This window comes from Pleurodeles waltl, chromosome 1_1 (genome assembly GCF_031143425.1).
Source record: "Pleurodeles waltl isolate 20211129_DDA chromosome 1_1, aPleWal1.hap1.20221129, whole genome shotgun sequence".
NCBI lineage: Eukaryota > Metazoa > Chordata > Amphibia > Caudata > Salamandridae > Pleurodeles > Pleurodeles waltl.
Genome location: NC_090436.1, coordinates 242,092,036 through 242,111,619, shown reverse-complemented (window position 1 = coordinate 242,111,619; position 19,584 = coordinate 242,092,036). Strand labels below are relative to the sequence as shown.

Below are 19,584 nucleotides of genomic sequence, written 5' to 3'. Positions count from 1 at the left end.
TATATTTGTTTAAGGCATATGATTAGTTAGTACATGTGTAGTTATAGTAATTGTTGTCCTACTTGTTTCTTGTTTCTCAAGAGGGTGGAGGGCCAATGTTTAGAGTGTGGTGTTTTATGTGTAAGCTAGGTTTAGCATAGGTTAGATAGATTTAGTTGTATGAAAAATTTAGTTAGTATAGGTTAGTTTAGGATAGGGTAGGTTTTAGTTGTTCTTGAGTAGATCATGTTTATAATAAATATCCTGTTATCATTGCAAACAGTTTGTGTAATTAGTGTGAGTCTCAGGATTATCCCCACGAGTGTACTGGCCAAATTGGGGAAATGGCCTAGGTAATCCATCCTGTCTACAAAAGCCTCATTTACTTCGTGTTATCACTATTGAGAACAGAGCTGTCACATTGACTGCAATATCGAATCTACTAGTCCACGTATCTGCCATCCAGTGTACCCACCACTCATGATGACTATGCATACTTTGTATTGGACAGGTAGGTCTGGTACTTCAGCTGTCAGTGTTGGGGTCCTGTAGTAGGAATGTTGGGAACTGTGACACATCTGACAACAGCCGCAATTGAAACTCTATCCTGCAAGACTGACCGGTGGCCATCACTAATGAGGTTAGCTACCTCTGTACCACACCAATGAGTTCTTCTGGTACTTCCAGCTGATGATATTGCCCTAGACTTGCTTTTCAGCCATACCTGCTATATATGGTGAGGGAACCATATATGTGTCCTTCATTTGTGAAATACTCAGTGAATTGCTTGTAGGTGATGAGCCCAGCATACACATTTGTCATGTTAGGATCCTTGTGTGTAGCTTTGTGCCCCCACAGTCCTGCATTCATGTACTGATATTCTGTGACCAATGACATGGATTCACACATTACAATCATTTAGCTGAGTCAATGGATCACAATAGACGTAGACATGCTAAATGTGTACCAGATGTTTATTTACAAGTGGTGTAGTGAGATATTTACAATATCCAGGTCAGTGACCCATTTGTGAAATCCAGATATTTGTGACACAATACAAGTCCAGGGTTGAGGGACTATTCATGGGACATACTTCAGAGTAGTGTTGATGAGTGTGGAGGATCAATAATTGCCAATTGGTAAGTGAGTGACAATGACAGTCCATAGTAGACAGGTCAACACTGTGTGGGTGAAGAGTGCACATATCCTAATGTGACAAAACGTGCATGATCTTTAGCACAGAACTAAGGAGAACACTGCCCATGTGGCATAGACTGGTGCTACAGGGTATTCTTCTGAGTAAAGGAGATTTGTTCCACATCTTCATCCTCCGATGTGTGTGGTGTCTCCTATACCATTGGTGGTGGTGATGGGGAGATGGGGGGGCACACACACTTCAGTGGTTGAAGATGTGGAGTCCCCATTCCCGGAAGCTGCCATTTGTGGTATAACATATGCCATCACTGCAGCAAGGAGGAACTGCTGATTTTTCAGGATAGCAGCAACATTCCGGTGGTAGGCAGCCATGTCTGCCCTGAGGGAGGCCACTTCGCACTGAATGGAGTCCAGCTTGTTCTCTTTCATGCTGTTGCCAGTTTGAGAGGGCAGTTGTTGTAGCACCTGCCTCGTGGCAGCAGCTATATCCTTCAGACACTGATGAACTCCACACAGTGGGGAGTGTGTGCCTTTGGTTAGCAGATGTGTGTTCTTTAGCTGTCATGAGGCACGTGTGCATTGCCTCTAGGCTGACTGCCACGGTCTCCAACCCCATCCACACATGCTTGGTCCGCTCCCACTGGACTCCTACCACTGTTCTCTGGAAGCTTGTCCCTGGGTCCTCGGAGTCCTGTGCTGTGTCTGTACTGGCAGGTTGTAAATTTTGGGGGTTGGGTGGGTCATCTAGGATGGCTGCTACATTGGTTGTCCTCCTTGCAACTGGAGGTGGTGTCTGGAGGGATACCAGGAAATCCTCGAGAGTCTGTTGGCTGATGGTTGTCATCTGGTCATCCAGGTCATAGGAGAACTCCAGGACTGGCAGATCAGCAGGAGAGCCATTATCCTCTGCAATGAGATGGTGCAAAATCAATCTTTCTATGTTATGGCAGTTGACATGTCACGTCATTGATTTGCTATCGGAGTCTCAGTGACAACTTACACCTCAGACATTGTTCTTGTACATTATGGGTGCAATTTATCAGCCCTTTGCCCCATCTGAGTGTCATGTGAAGGGAAGCTCAGGTGGCACAATAGGCTGTGCCATATTTACAAGGAGTGATGTATTTCCTTGGTGGCTTGATACCATCATGTTATTGTGGCCCCTTCCTATGATATCAATTTGCATGGTAGGGAGTTGCTATGGGTGTTGCAGTGGTGAAGCCACACCAACACACATTGCAATTTGCCTCTGCACCAGTTTTACGTGTTTTTCATACACCAGGGCCTCACCAAAAACGTACACCACCCCAGGGATGGCGTTACCAAGGTGCAGTATTGTAGTTTCCTTTGATTGCTCCTCATGTTGATGTATGTGTATGTGTGCTACATTCAACAGAACACATGGACCTAGAGGATTGCCATTTCAGTTTCTGGATGTGCTGGAAGGTGCTCCTCCCAAATTACTAATGTCTCCCCCTCAATGCAGCCAAATTTGCACTATGGTGCAAGGGATGCAGCATTGTAGCAGTGCAGCAAAGTGGACCCAGGGATGGCCAGCATAGGTATCATTTGTTGATCTGAACATAATTTTCTACATGACAGTGCCTAATGCCACCAAATTATGGATAAAGGCAGTTGACTCATTTTCAACTTTGATCAGGACCTGGAGCTAGATTGATGGAGATTTTGCAGCTAGTTGTACTGGTGCATACATGGACCCTCATTACAAGTCTGGCAGTCCTATGACCACTAGACTGCCATTGGCAATATGACCACCGCCAACAGCGCAAGTGGAAGTGGCCCATGTTGACCATGGGGAATGCCCAATGGCCTGGCACTGGCAGGTTGCCAGCAGCTTACAGACTGGCAAGGCCACCTGTCCTGTGACACCGGCTCAGCATTACAATCAGCGCTACCCTCCAGGTATGTGACCGCTTTACCACCCGTCTGTATGGTGGCCCAACCTCATGCAGAGGTTGGAGGTAATGTGGTGTGGTGTGCTCCTGGGTGCCCCTGCACATCCCATGCACCTGACATGGGCAGTGCAGGGGGCCCCAGGTCCAAACCCTTTGCGCTTTCCACTGCCTGATTTGCAGTGTCAAGTGCAACGTGTGCTGTCACACCCAATGCACCCCAAGATTGGCGCTGGCTCTATTTGATCCTGCAACAATGTTGTGGTAACTGCCCCACAGAGCTGACATGATGAGACAGATTTCCACCTACCATCCCAGTGTGTAGTTCATACTGCCAACTGCAGAGGGTAAACTGCATTAGCAGTCTTACCAACATCAGACTTGCCCATGCGCAATCACCCGCCTATCAATGTGATATTGTGCACAGTGGTGTTCACAGACATATACCATATGTAGTGTTTGTGTGATTGTTTCCACATTCCTATGTGGCTCACATGGTTGTGTCAGAGTTGTTGTGGGCTCGGCCTGTATGTGTTGTGTTCTACAGATTGCAATCTGTAGTGCATATGTTCTCTAGTGGCACAGTTCTGATCAGCATCAATATGTATGGCTCCACACTGCACCAGGTCAGTTACACAGGGTAGTGCCATGTTTCCTGTGATACAGGACCACCCTGCAATTCCCCGAGCAGCTGCACAGATTAGTTTTCCCTGCACCCAGACTGGCATTGTTGCAGCATGATGTAGAAGTGTCTGCCCTATGAGGATGTGTTCTTTATGTGTGGGGTGGTGTTGGTTCCTGCGCATGTGCCATTTTAATGTGTGCTGTAAGATGCAGCACACATGTGTTTTGGCAATGGGACATGGCAGTTGCGAAATGTTTCTGCAAGAGGCACCACCATGATGTTACCCCAGGAATGGTATTGACTGACTTCCTAGTTTCTGATGTCTCAGTTGTGTGGGAAGCGTAGGTTTGACTGTCTGCAAGAGGTGTTGTGATGCCACAGGCACAGTAATTAGACATCTTATCTGCTGCATATGTACATGTTGGTATATAGCCATGGTGATTGACGTATGTCCAGGTTGTGTATGTATTGCGATGCATGGCACGACCAAGGCGTGTGTACGTGTGTTGCTTATGTTTGAATGGTGCAACTTGATTCATGGGCAATGTGCCCCGCTGCACTCCTTTCACATGCATCGAGTGTGTCCTATGTGCCTCCCCTTCCTAGCATTTTAAAAATTGGCAGTTATTTCCCCCAAGCAACTTACCCTGCATTTGTGGTGGTTTTTGGAAGTCTGCGCTGTCCTGTCCTTGTATTCCTGTGACCAGCTCTTCCAGGATGACCGCTGCAACCATCTCATCCATCTCATCCAGGTCCTCCTGTGGTGCAGGACTTCCACCTCCAGTTTGCAGTGCTGCCTTTCTGTTCCTGGCCATTTTCTCCTTAGTTCTTCGCTTACAATCATGCCAGCGTTTCATGCACTCGGTGACAGTTCACTTCACCTCTGCCTCACTGTTGATTTTGTCCACTATTTGCTGCCATATTGCCTCTCTCTTGCCAATTGGCAATTTGGAGCTGACGAGTAGCCGGTGTTGGTGCTCCATCACCTCTCTCACAAGGATCTCATGCTCCTCCTCACTAAACCGACACTTGTGCTTTATCTTTTCCTTCCCTTGGGACTTCTGTGTCTCCTCCTGGCTGATTCCTGGGTATATGGGGTCACCCTGGGGTCTCTCTTGGCCTGCTGCTTCCATCTTCCCTCTACTTTCCCACCTTTCCTGCTTTAGAGTCTAAAGTTGACGCAAATGTGGGGTTAAATGGTGCATATCCGTTTGCGACAGGTTTAGGTGCTGCAAAATGAGTCAGAGTCAGTTTTGAAGTATTACCATCGATTTGCATTACGACAGGGCACAAGAGTTTACTTCAAAATGTTTGACTCTAACCATTTTTTAGTTCCATCATGTGTCATAGTATAAATATGACACCCGGATGACGCTAAAAAATGGTGCAAGCCAGCACTAAACCTTTTGACGCAAAACTGTGTTTGCGCAGTTTTGCGGCAACAAGTATAAATATGGGCCTTAGTTTTGTATGTGAGGAAGAGATGGACATCACAGCAGACTGTCACCAAAGTCACTGATCCTTTTAATTCCTGTTGTGGAGATATGGCTGTTTGTCTTGATTTACTATAGGAAAGAAGCAGCCTTTATCTCCCTCCATGGACACTGAATCCACTGCACCCAACACAGTATCTCCTTGTCTTTCATAGTAGCTTATTCTGTGTTGATGCAAATGAAATGACAGCTGGCCTTCATATGTAGCACTTTACAATCCAGTAAGAGAAAAAAGAAGCTGAATGCTGGCTAGTCAGGAAATCAGAGATCTATCAGAAAAGCTTTGATGTTAGTTTTTTCTGGATCATTCACAGGGGTTGTAATAGGCAAGTGTAGGGAATTGTAGAGTGAGCACCTTAATTTGAGTTTTGTAAGGCTATGGATTCTAAATATTTATAAAAATAAAACTGGGATGTTGGGAGTGCCACTGAAGACATTAGAATTGGCAGAAGACTGACATTGGTCTGCATGGAACTTCCAATGCTTGGAATCCTGTTGCTCCCTCTTTAAATTGGAACAATCCACACTCACTTGTTCAGACGTTCAAAGAGACTTATAGCCTCTCTGCCTTGTAGTATAGCTGCCATTAAAGACCCTCTCCTTCATTATTGGCTGTTTGCATATGGTTCAGGCCTGATTATTCAAGGGGGCCTTTGATGACCATTAGGTCCTCAGTAATGGACTATAGTTCTATAGTATGGTATTCTTAAGACAGCCCATTTGCCATTCTCATGTGATGTGTGTACTTTGGTCAACCACCTTCAAGTATTAAAAATAAGGAAAACGGCAATTAAATATAATGATATTAAAAATAACTTAGAAATGAATATCATAAGATGGTAAGAGGTCTGCCTTTTAATATTGTTAGTAAAATGTTTTTTTCTAGCACTTCCACCCAGAATCAGCGGAGATAGCACTGTAATTGGCAACAGTGCTTGAGACAGGCCCTTTTTGGACATTTCTAATTATAAACCAAACACAAAACCACAGAATTATGAGGCAGAACTAAAATATTCCTGCAGATTTCCTTGAAGCTGATTCAAGTGCACTAAGGCCCTCATTACAACCGTCCAGTCCGAGACCGCCAGGGCTATTTTGGCTGAAGCACCGCCAACAGGCTGGCGGTGCTTCAGAGGGGATTACGACCGCGGTGGTAGCGCCGCGGTCGCACCGCCGGGGTCGGCGGTTTCCTGCCACATTTGCCCCGGCGGTGATAATCTGCTTGCAGCGCTGCCCAGGGGATTACGAGTCCCCCTACCGCCAGCCTTTTCCTGGCAGTACGGGGACTCGCGGGGCCCCTGGTGGCCCCTGCACTGCCCATGCCACTGGCATGGGCAGTGCAGGGGCCCCCTGACAGGGCCCCGTGCAGCTTTTCACTGTCTGCATAGCAGACAGTGAAAAGCGCGACGGGTGCAACTGCACCCGTCGCACGGCCGCAACACCACCGGCTCCATTTGGAGCCGGCTCCCATGTTGCGGCCCACATCCCCGCTGAGCCGGCGGGCGGAAATGTCATAATGGGCACCGCGGGAGTGCGGCCGCATTGGCGGCCGCACTGCGGTTACAACTTGGCGGGCGGCGGTTCTCGTCCGCCAATGTTGTAATGACCCCCTAAATCTTTTCAAAGAATGAACATGTTTCACTTCTGGAAATGCATTAGTAAATCACATTAAAACCCCAAGTAAAACACAACTCAAAAATTTGCTTCGTGATTTGAGCCCTGTGTATTGATGTAGAATTCAGTTATGAAAGATGGGGCTTCAGACTCAGAAAATGTATGAATGCATGTATTTTTGTAGCACAAATCTAGTCAAAAAGCAGGGGAACACTGTACAGGGCCGAAGACAACCATAAAGTCAACAAGTGATGGAACAGGTTAACTGTTTTGTGGACTGTTAATTCATTGTAATGTGATGTTCCTTAATGAGGTGCATCCTCAGCTTTTTCTCAAATTAGAGCAGTGTCCAGGCAGTCCTGATAGTGATATTTTTCTAGATCCTGGGTGCCTCGATGGGAAAGGCCTGTTGTTTTGTTTTTTTCTTTTTACTCTAATTACTTTTCAGTTTGATGGTCTCCTGGCTGTTGCTAAGAACAACTAGAAATGGTGAGCTTGTCTGCGGGGTTGGGGTTGCTTTTTGTGATATCTAAAATGATGCTGCTAGTTTTGAGGATTGTGCGAACAGGCAGGGGGAGCCAATGTAATTCCATCAGAATGGGGCTAATGTGATCATATTTCTTCAGTCCCTGGATGAGGCATGCTACAGCTTCTAGGATGCCCTGAAGGGGTGCCAATGTGGAATCTGGGAGGTGTTAGAGAAGGGTATTACCACCATCCTAATGTGAGAGTACAAGGGATTGCACAGCAGTTGTGAAGTCGCTTTCTGGGTTAAACGGTTTCACTTTCTTTGAAGAGAGAGCTAGTGCCAGACGTTCTTTGTGCTTTTTGGCAATGTTTTGAGAGTGGGGTTGGTGTCCAGGGTGAATCCAAGTGTCATGTCATTCACTGAAAGTTGGGATTCAAAGTGGTCAAATTTCTTCTCAATGTGCCAGCTTTGTACTGCTTCTTGTTGTTGTACTTGGCAAACAACAGAAATGTTATCTCTGTTGGGTTGAGCTTCAGTTTGGGTCTGGACATCCACGCCTGGATGATGGGCAGGAAGTGTTTGAGGCATTGAATTTCTGAAGTAGAGGAGACTTTCAAGCAGATTTGTGCATCAACAGCATATTGATGAATCTTGATGGTATTTACTGTGAGAATTCTAAGACGCTGCCTGTTGAGGCTGACGATGACTTGGAACACTATGAAAACCTTGGGAACTCCACAGGTGACAGGGATCTTTTGGTACCTGGAGGCACCTATATGAACAAATAAGAGTTGTTTGGAAATATAGGAGAACCAGCTAATGACATTGCTGGTGAAGCTCTTTCAAGACACAAGGGTGCATGTGGGGTGAAATGTTTGACTGTGTTGGTAGCAGCTGTAAGGACTAGCAATATCAGGACAGGGGTCATCTTCATCTGCACTCAGAATGGCATTGTCTATGATGAGTAATTTAGCTGTCTATGTGCTGCAGTGTCATCTGAAGCCAGACTAGTAGTCATGCAGGAGATGTTTAGAATTAATGTAGTCTTGGAGTCGATCATAGATTGTTTTTTTCAATAATAATGCTTAATTCAAAAAGAAGTTTTAAACACCTCAAACAAGGGAATTAGTTCATTGAATGAACTCTTATTCTGGGCAGGTTTGTAGCTGACATTCCGTGATTTTTAGTAATTCTGTCCACGCTATGTTCACTGACACCTCACAAGCTGCAGAATTCAAGCATAGGTAGGTAACACACATGACTGCAATGCAAAGTGTGCTCACCATTGACTCTCATCAGAGAGGAGGCAATCAATGGGCGATTGCATCTGCAAACAAATTGTTCAGATTGCATTCGGAAATTAAAAGTCATTAACATATTTTAGCAATTTAAAAGCATGCTTCGCTCTCATATTGCATGAGAAAGAATTGACAAATCAAACGTCTGCATAATGATTTCCATCTCTTAGGTTAGTCCATTTACCCAACTTATACATTTATAATAACTGTATGATGGTTCTATTGTGTGAAATACATTTGCTTCTTCCTGTCTAATTTGTAAAAATTAAATTGCCTGGCTTTAAAATCCTACATAATAACACAAATGTATAAACAAAATGATATGCTTTCTTGTGTTGTGATGCAAGTGGGTTCCTCAACTGATTCATGCTGATTCATGCTGACTTTAGGAACAGTCATTGGTAAAGACACTAGGTCTGACTTTTATATACTTAATGCATAGAACGGCAAAATAGATAAGCATGTGTGTGCATAGAACATATGTATATTCACATGCACACCCAAAACAACCTGACCCACACCCAGCATGCACACATACAATGCACAGACACATAACCAAGCAAGTACATATGTGCTTGCTTGTATGTGCTTAGGCATCTGACTGCTCTTTGTTGTTGATCTGTGTGGCGGTTAGTGGTATGTGCATGTATGAATATACATGCTGCCTGTTTGTATCTTCTCTCTGCACTCATAACTGACTTTTGTGTTGTTGCTTTATGCACACACTAGGGGAAAGCTATAATTCCACATTCATTGATGCACCCATCCGTATGACCACAAGCAAATAGACACATAAGTGTGCAAAGCAATTACCAAGAACTTACCCAAATAAAAGGCAAGTTTTAATGGCCTGGCACTATCTATTCCACTTTTGTTCCATTTCTGTGAGCCTCAGGACAGGGAAGGAATAAGCAGCAGTGAAGAATTAGCAATCATGAGTACTAGACAGAACTTATAGAGTTGGAGGTATGGAAAGGGCTTTCCTATGGCCTCCACACCTGGGAGAGTTGAGGGTCAGGGGAGATGAGAAAAGGGGTTGTGGATGTTTGGATTAAGATAAGTGCTCAGGAAGGTTCGAACATAAAGGATGATGAGTATTATGCAAAATTAAACACAGACATGGTGGTCCTTGTTTACTGCCACGGAAAGCATTGTGCAGAAAGGCCAAATGATGGTCAGGATATGTGGTTACTAAACGACACTGTCAAAGAGTTCGCAGACCTGAGGATATATGTTATCAGCAGCTTCTAGAGAGATATAGACAGTGTTTTCAGTGGATGTCTCTGAAGGAAGTGTGATGAAATGTGCTTCTATAATACATTTGCACTCTTAGAAAACTTCAAAGTGCTGCTTGGAACAGGACATTAGACAGGGGACAAAGCAAAACTTTGAGGGCAATAAAATGAAAAAAGAGATAGGTGTTTTGCACTAAGGAAAAGTCTGATAACTAGTATATGAGAGTAGGTTGTTGAAAGTAATGGGACCTAATACTGTATAGTGGTTAAAAACCCAACTGTGCCCCAGCAGTTTTATCATCAAACTTTCCTTCTAGAAGTACTTTGGACCAGTAGGCTGGGACAACTGGTTCGTGCCACAGATGTAGGGATTGCTTCTGATCCCCCGGTCCTGGCACTACTATGCATATCTTGCAGAGACATAAATATCCCATAAGCGATTACCCTCCACTTAGTGTGCGTCTTGTCCCATAGCAAATGCAGAAAAGTTTATCCTAACTTGCAGGTGAATGATATTCCAGAGGACGTCTGTAACAATTTGAAGAATTAGTTAAAGGGGATGAGAACACTCTTCAAATAATAATCACACTCCTTGTCTGGGTGAACAGCTTAAGTCACTAAATAAACCTGTTCTTATCTCTCTTGTAACTTTGTGTGAAGCAGTCACGCTTAACTTAGAGGCAATTTGTAAAGTATTTTTGCAGTTCCCCAAGAGTAGTGAAAACACAATTCAAGAAATATCCAAAAGCAGTTTAGGAAAATATAACATTTTTAATAAATAAATAAAATTACACAGAACAACAAATATCCAATTAGTAGTCATGGAGATATGAATTAAAAAAAGTTGAACTAAAAATAGTGCCAAAAAGTACAAAGCACCAAACGTGTTTATCTGGTTGCACTAGACCAGGTCAATGTCAAAAGATAAGGCACACCGTGGATGGCCGGTTGTATACAGGGTCTAGGTTCATTCCGGTGAAAAGTTTACTTTTGGACTTAAAGAATTTTAGGGTGAAAAAGTGGTCTTTGTCAAGTCGTCAGTAAGGCAAGCTTCAAACTGGAACGGAACCGAGGATCAATTATGGGGTGCTGCAGAGGAGTGGGGTCTTGGTACGATAATTGACAAAAGTGGGAAAGCTCTGAGGAGGCAAAGTCAGGTGCCCAGAAAGGCCTCAGCATTGATTGGATGCTGCTCAGGTGTCATCCTGATGAAGCCCTCTACATTCAGACTTGGACACTTTTCTGGAAGTCAAATCTCCTTCTGCGGGGCAAACCATCAAGCTGAGGCTGACTATCCCGGTCTCCATCTGTTCTCCAGTCAGAAAGTTGACACAAAGTTTCTAAGTCCCACTGCTTGCAGTTTGAAGACAGGAGTTTTACACTCTAACACTAGCCAAGGCACCAGGTCCTGGGGGGGAGGAACACATTTAGCCATCAGAACGCACTCCAATAGAGGCCAGCAGAAGGGCCCTGGACAGGTCTAGTTGGTGCTGGCCAGCTGGGCAATTGCAGAGAAAGGCCTCTTGAAGTTTGCTGTGTCCCTGTAGCAAACTGACAACTGGATTTTCTTCTGGGGTCCTGCGTTCAAGGCAACAGGGCCAGTCTTCCTTTAGGTTTCAGACAGTAGGGCACTCATTTTCTGATCTTCCCAAGTCCTGTAGTGTTCTGAGATGAGGTCTCTGTGGCCCACTTATATGCCCAGTACCAACTGTGGATTGAGGGCAAGCCTTTATCCATTCCCTAAACCAGTTCTGGTCAGCTCTTTTATCCTCCCTTGGTTTGGTGCCAACCTGTCTGGAGAGACAAAGGGGAGGCATGCTTAGGTGTGAACTTTCTCTGCCAGTGACAAGGCAGATGTCTTTTGAAACTCAGGAAGGGTCTGAGCACATTTCCCTGGCCACCCTGTTGGGGGGGCAGGAGCCCCCTCCCAACTCCCAGAGGCTTTTGTCGACTGTCTGGGAATAATACACATCACAACACATGGGAGCCATCGGGGGTCAGCCATTTGGTTTAAGGCAGGGAAACAATAACTTTCTAAAAATGTAATTTCCAAAATTGTAATATAAAATTCAACTTGCCCATTAAGTTGGATTTTAAGTAACTATTAAAATGAGTCCTTGAACCATTTTGCTAGTTCCTTCCAATTTGAATTTAGCACTTATTTAAGGTACTAGTATAAACCAGTGTTAACCTATGGGAGAGCCAGCCTTGCCCGAGTGAAAAAGGACTTTGTAGTTTTTTCACTGCCAGGGCACGTAAAACATAAACTTTTAATGTCCTACTTTTTAAATACCATGCACCCTGCCCTATGGGCCTTTCGGGCCTACCTTACAGGAGAATTACAAACATAAGAAGGGAAGGTTTACGCCCAACAAAAGGTTTGTTTTGACAGGTAAAAATGGCAGTTTTAAAACTGCACATCTAGGCTGCAATAGTAAGCCAGGGGACATGTATTTATAGTGCTACGTTACTGGGTGGTGCAATTAGTGCTGCATGCCACTAGTAGTATGTAATTTACAGACCCTGGGTACAAGTAGATCCATATTCCCGGGACATATAATGTTTGCCCATGCTGATTGATGCCAAAGAGCTAAAGAGACACTAGTTTAGACTGGGTTCAGGAGATGGTTCTCTTGCCCAGTTTCTTGGGCATTAGCAATTGATGGGAAGTTTTCTCGAGGCCTGCCATATGGGACTCCTTGTAAATTTCTGAGACCCAGAAAGGTGGACCGAGATGGCTATGGTCAGCTCTGACTTGGTTGTTCCCATGGCCAAGCTTTCACCACTCCTGCATTTTGGCGTGATTTCAACCCTAATTTGGAAGGATCTGCTCCACTAAAATAGACAGCTGAGAGGAGTTTGGAGGAAGTCTTACCCTATTAAACCTTTAATACATCACTAAATGGCCACCTTCATAAACAGTTGCATTTACATTAAAGTTTGTATGAAACTAAATCATGTCTCTAAAAGATGTTCGTTACACCCTGATTGTATTTTTTTACAGGTTCAATCTTCTAGCAGGAGAAAGTCGAGGTGAAGTCCTAGATAACACTTTCACGGGTGGAAAGTGCAGAACCGTGAAAAGTAACGACACCAGAAAAACTTTTCGTGTTCCTGGAAACATTGACAATATCAATTTTCAGGTAGGAGTAGAGATATGTATGAGATCAGTCCCTCTAATGTACACTAGCTAATAAACACTGACACTACATGTACCATTGAAGGAGACAAAGACACCACAACATGTGTAAAAAAATTAACAAACTATCCAAGGTAAAGAAAATAAATGCTAACCTAGAGAATTAACAAACTTGTTTTGAAATATTAAAATAGAACAAAGCGTAGGATTAGTAATTCACTGTGGAAGATGTGAATGGTCATAGGAAATTACTGATTTCCTTTGTACCGAATGTGGACGTCCACAAATCTTACAATCTCCATATATGTAAAGTGATAGTACCTTTTCACACCTTCACTGACTTAAGGATGAATACACTTCTTCCCTCTAAAATAAATTTCTTCCGTCTGACAGCTCCCACCATTTAGCAGACCTACCAATTCTAACAATGCCACCATGTGACACACTATATTGACTCCTTTCACATAGTCACCTGGTGAGGAACTGATATTACATGGTGGCAGGGAAAACGAGCTGAAAATCACTTTGAACCGCTGACTGACATCCAATAATGGGTGTGAAAACACCCCAGTATATCGGCAATAGTCTCAGTAAGCATATGTTTTTTTTTTTAATTTTAGGAGAGGGTTTGTGGGTGAAGTGGGGGCACAAATACCTCTTAGTTGCTGCTCAGCATGACGCCCCACCCCCTACAAGGCCCGATCCCCTTCTCACATTGTGAGAAGGAGATCGGGCCTTGTGGGGTAGGGGTGCTTTTCTGACGTGTTGGTATGTATCTGGGCTTTTAACCACACCCACCACACGCCCATCACTATCACTCATTCATGGGCTTGCCGTTCAAAAATCCTTTGTTATCGTTGGTAAATGCTTTACGTTTCTCACTCTTTGGGGCGGTTTGGTTACCGCCTTGCCCATCGACCCTGTTACATGGATAATTGCACTTTTGCCAATATCTTAGACTGCAGCGAACTTCTTTTTCCTTTTGTGTCTCTCCTTCGCACTCACGCTCATGGTGACGATGGCACTTTGAATCGGCTCACTTATGTCAACTATTTGACTTTTTATTTTCAGTTTGTATGGCAAGAAAAGTCCAGTTAGGAATTTACAATGCTAATAGCTCTAACTTGAGCAAATGTAAGACCCATTGCATTGCAAATGCTTGTTCTATTTAGTTGGCAGGTGTGATTTAAATATATCTTTCTTTTTCTGAGCTGCGTTTTTCTTTGACCGAAAATGTCACATTTAATGCCGCACTGCTCTAGAATAGAAGGCTACTGTCAGCTTCTGCAGCAGCAAGTGATGCAAATGAGTGTGCTGTCTCTGCTAAGTATCTGCATACACATCAGTGCCACATTGTGTATTGATTCTGTGGTCTATTATTGTGGTGGGAGGTGCTGCTGAGAGTGAACGATAATGGGGAGAGCTTCATTTCAACAGCATGTTTGTTACTGGTAGAGTCGTTTTACTTACCATACGTATGCTAATGCACCTTTAATCCTAAAAACATCCATTAAACCGGACCGATTAACCAGACAAAAATATGGTAATCAAGGTGGTTGGGAAGTGCCGTCCCTGCGTATTGTCCATTGCAATTATTGTATTTGACATCATTTCATTGCTGATCAGCGACTGTGTTGGGTGATAAACTGTTTAGCTAAAGAGTAGATCATAGATGTGAGGTCCACAGCAAAATCATAGCCTCAAAATGCTATGTGACCCTTAGGGGCATATTTATACTCTGTTTGCGACAGATTTGCATAATTTTTTTCACGCAAATCCGGCGCAAACTTAACTCCATATTTATATTTTGGCGCTAGACATGTCTAGTGCCAAAATATTGGAGTTAAAGTCATTTTTTGCCTTTGGAAAACTACCTTGCATAAATGAGATGCAAGGTAGGCGTTCCCGGGCAAAAAATGATTCTAAGTCCCTAGCACCTTATTTATCCTCCCATGCAAAAATCACACACAGGGGGAGGAGGGGTAAAAAAATGGCGCAAAACTTGCATCAGGGCAGCTGTTAGGGGATCTGTGGGCCTATTTACATGGTGGAACACCATGGAATAAGCCCACAAGTGCCCTCCCCAGGGCCCATGCCCCAGGGACACCCCCACCCACAGCAGAGGGACAGCAGAGGATGGGGGACCCCATCCCAGGTAAGTATTTCATAGATTTTTTTAAAAGGCCATTGGAGGCCCCCTGCATGGAACCTGGTCCCCTGTGCTGGCCATTGGGGTGGTGGGTATGACCCTAAGCTGCCTAACGTCATTTTTTGGTGCAAAACCCCCTTCTTCCATTCCACCAGCCTCACCCGACTAATGTCATTTTTTTTACGCTAGCCTTCCCTTTGCACCGGCTTGCACCATTCCATAAATATGGTGCCCGACTGGTGCACAGAAATGGTGCAAGCCGGGGCTAAACGTTTTGGTGCAAAACTGCGTTAGTGCACCAAAAAGTATAAATCAGGGCCTTAGTACGAGTGGCCAGTTAATTCTGTTGGACCTAGTAACAACACTTACCAGGATGATCAGAACAATCAGCTGAAACACCCCTGATCAGTGGTAAATACCCCCTTAAGTTTCATGTGGTTCAGGCGGGCAAAATCTCTGGGTGGAATACTACAGAAAACATGCAGAAATCAGCCTGGCAAGTCCAATTAATGCATCTTATTTCTCAAAACCTCATGATGTTCTTTATTTCCCCCTCCAAAATATCCTGAACCCCCATAAATGGTAAATCCAGGAATGTGGAAAAAGCAGGGATTTTTGCATGTCACCCAAATGAGAACCTCTGTGGTTTAGCAGGGTGCCAATGCAAGCAATAAAATGGGGGAACTGTCCCGCTCTAGTTAAGCTGTAAAATAAAACAAACTCAGCAAAACTCGAGGAATGAGGTTATCATAGAGTACTGCACAACAGGCTATTACCTGTCCAGTATACTGCTTACCTTTTAAGAACAAAACAGTCTTCATTCCCTAAGCCTTTTGCTAATGAAAACACATGCAACATGACATAAGACAGGACAAATGGCTACATCATTGTGTTTAATAATACCACTGTTGCACAATCCTGATATATTTATGATTTTGAAAAACAAAATATCTGTAATGGATCCTGATTGAGAGAACTTGCAAAATAATGGTCTATCAGTGCCAATGAGCCAATTATTTTTATAAAGATTTTTAAGCCTTGTACATGCTATGGGCATACCATTCCATTACAATATTAATACGGTTTATTAATTTTACATGTTCTGGTGGTTAAAAGGCACTTTGAGGTACCTTACGTCTTCTAGCAAAGTTGCCTTTTCTACATGATCACATGATTTTTTATGTTTTTCTGGAGATTATTTTTGTTAGTATTAGGACTCCTAACACCATAAAACTACTATTCAGTACCAGAGTGCATGGGCTCTGCCCCCAAAGTGCAATTGTTAAAACTGGTGTGAAGAACTGGTTTTCTGGGCGAAGCTTACAGAATCTCCTTTGTGCTGAGATAAGGCCCTTTACTTTCAGAGGCAGAGCAGATGCCAGATTGGGACATGTAGACCAGAACTGCTACCGAAAATAGGAGAAAAACTGCAGACTATAAAATATATCCCTTTGACCAAGACAAGCAACAATGTGGCAAGCAAAGAATAGAATCAGGAACTGGAGAGACATGGAGTCCAAGGGTTCCAGTCAGCGAGCAATGATACAGGAACAAGTGCGACACTGCATATTAGAGTTCCTTGTATAAGCACAAAATAATCACAAAATAGGAAGTAACCATTTTAAAAAAGGACAAAGAAACATTAATAGTAAGAAACTATTAGACATGGGATAGATTTAGGCCCATATTTATACTCGGTTTGTGCCGAATTAGCGTAATTTTTGTTAACGCTAATTCAGCGCAAACAAACCTCCATATTTATACTTTGGCACTAGAGACGTCTAGCGTCAAAAGTTATGGAGTTAAAGTCATTTTCTGGACGTGAAAACCTACCTTGCGTCAATGAGGTGCAAGGTAGGCATTCCCATCCAGAAAATTACAATATGGCTATATCGCAATATTTATCCCCGTGCTAAAATCTAGCACGGGGATGGAGGCCTTAAATAATGGTGCTAAGATTTCTTAGCGTCATTATTTAACGACTGGGCCAGGGCAGGCGTTAGGGTACCTGTGGGCCTTTTTCCATGGTCAGAGACCATGGAAAGAGCCCACAGGTGCCCTTCCCTGGGCTCAGGGACACCCCCACCCACATCAGAGGAACACCACAGGATAGGGGACCCATCCCAGTTAAGTCTGGGTAAGTATACATTTTTTTTTCACCCACTCGGGCCCTGATTTGGGGCCCCCTGCTTGGCACTGGCCCCAGTGGCTATGCCCAGGGAACATTCATCCACTGGGCATGGCCATTGGGGTGGTGGACATAGCTCCTGTCTTTACTAAGACAGGTGCCATTTCCATGGGGGGTTTGCGCCAGGAAATGGCGTTACACTGTTTAGAGGCATTTTTTTGTCTCTAAACAGTGTAGCGCCATTATTCAGCGCACAAGCTCCGGTTTCCCCTACACCTCCTCCACCCAGTTTGTGTCCTTTACAAGAACGCTCACAGGGCATTAGCTCGGGCTAGCACAATTCCATAAATTTAGCGCCCGGCCGGTGTCCAGGAATGGCGCTAGCCGGCACTATACTTTTACACACAAAATTGCGCTAACGCAGTTCTGCGTGTAAAAGTATACATATGGGCCTTAGTCTGATGCTATTCAGAAGCCAGAAGTTAATGCCCTTTGAATGACTGGCTTTTTACAGAGACTTCTGGATCTTGCAGGCATATTGAGGCTACCGATCAGAAATTATAATGAAGGGCAATCCATGAAGTTTGAATATGTCAAAATAAAGAATCCCATCCATTTTGGACGCAGTTGCATTTTGATGAGGGCAGAGAAATAGCCCATTTTGGTAAAGGAATCTGTGATAGTCATCATTTGGTGTCGTTTTCAGATAGCTCAACAATAAACTCAGTATAAATTATTTTCCAGGGATTGAAAGGTATTTGAGGGGATAATATTAATTCTGCTTTGCTTTGTGTTTCGGATTTATTTCAGCAACACAAAAGAATGATGGATGGTGTGTGAAACTTTTCAAACACTCTCCCCCAGTCACAGATCTGGGTATAATCCATCGCTCTTTTGCTCACCATGCCACCCCAGTTTGGACCCGGCCATATGCAAATCAGTCTTGACCCTGTTCCCCATTCGAATAGTCCAGCCCAAACTGCTAGGACTGGTCCTCTGTAGACCGGAAACAAGCATCCTAGGACCAGTTTCAGGGTATCACCCTTCATCAGCCAGGCTAGTTTGAATCCTGTAGCACAGTGGGCAAGGGACCCTCGTCTGGGCATACCCTTCCCACTTAGGGCAACTTTAACAACACAAAAGGACGATGGACGGAGTGTTGAAGCTTTTCAAACACTCATCCCCAGTCACAGATCTGGGTTTAATCCATTGATTTTTTGCTCACCATGCCACCCCAGCTTAGACCCAGCAATATGCAAATCAGTCTTGATCCTGTTCCCCCTCGGAACAGTCCATCCCGAACTGCCAGGCCAGGTCCTCCCTGGACTGGAAACAAGCATCCAAGGACCGGTTCAGGGTATCACCCTTTAGCAGCCAGGCTAGCTTGAACTCAGTGGCACAGTGAGCAAGGGACCCACGTCTAGGCATACCCTTCCCACTTAAGGCAACTTTAGCAACACAAAAGGATGATGAATGGACTGTTGAAACTTTTCAAACACTCATCCCCAGTCACAGATCTGGGTTTAATCCATCGATTTTTTGCTCACCATGCCACCCCAGCTTAGACCCAGCCTATGCAAATCAGTCTTGATCCTGTTCCCCCTCGGAACAGTCCATCCCGAACTGCCAGGCCAGGTCTTCCCTGGACTGAAAACGAGCATCCTAGGACCAGTTTTAGGGTATCACCCATTGTCAGCCAAGCTGGCTTCAAAGCATTGGCACAGTGAACATGGGACCCACGTCTGAGCATACCCTTCCCACTTAGGGCAACTTTAGCAACACAAAAGGATGATGGATGGAGTGTTGAAACATTTCAAACACTCACCCCCAGTCATGGATCTGGGTTTAATCTATTGTTCTCTTGCTCACCATGGGACCCCAGCTTGGACCCAGATATATAAAAATCAGTCTTGACCCTGTTCCCAATGGGAACAGTCCAGTCCGAACTACCAGGCCAGGTCCTCCCTGGACCGGATTTATTTTGGGCACAAACCTCATAGGTCTTAACACATTTTGAGAAATCTTGGTTAAGGAACAGGCACCAAAACATTCTTTTAACTAGATCTTCAGTTATCAACTCTCTATGTCCAGAAATCAGTGCATCATTGCGGAATTGTCTAGTGGGAATGAAAAGCTTCACTTGAGCAAAAATCAAACTGACATTTTTTATCTGCAAACGGGGATGCAGTTGTCTTCGTTTTTGCTGATTGATGCATCTTGACTCCAAACAAATTGATTAGAGAAATGTTGAAGTCATGTTAGTGGAAAAAGCTGTAGGTGCAATAATCATCTCCATTGTTTTAAAGTTACTTGATTCTGGATAACGTCTTGACAATGAATCCGCTACTTGAGTTTTGGGTCCAGGATTGTAAGTGAGAAGAAAATCA

General features: G+C 44.1%; 1 protein-coding gene across 1 annotated transcript in view; it reads left to right on the top strand.

Moving 5' to 3' along the window:
- LOC138283501 (complement component C6-like) overlaps positions 1-19,584 on the top strand; it is a 662,914-nt gene that overhangs the window by 249,745 nt on the left and 393,585 nt on the right. Inside the window, exon 6 of the mRNA XM_069221442.1 lies at positions 12,786-12,924. Within this exon, the coding sequence (XP_069077543.1) occupies positions 12,786-12,924 (139 nt within the window). The remainder of the gene's footprint in view (positions 1-12,785; positions 12,925-19,584) is intronic.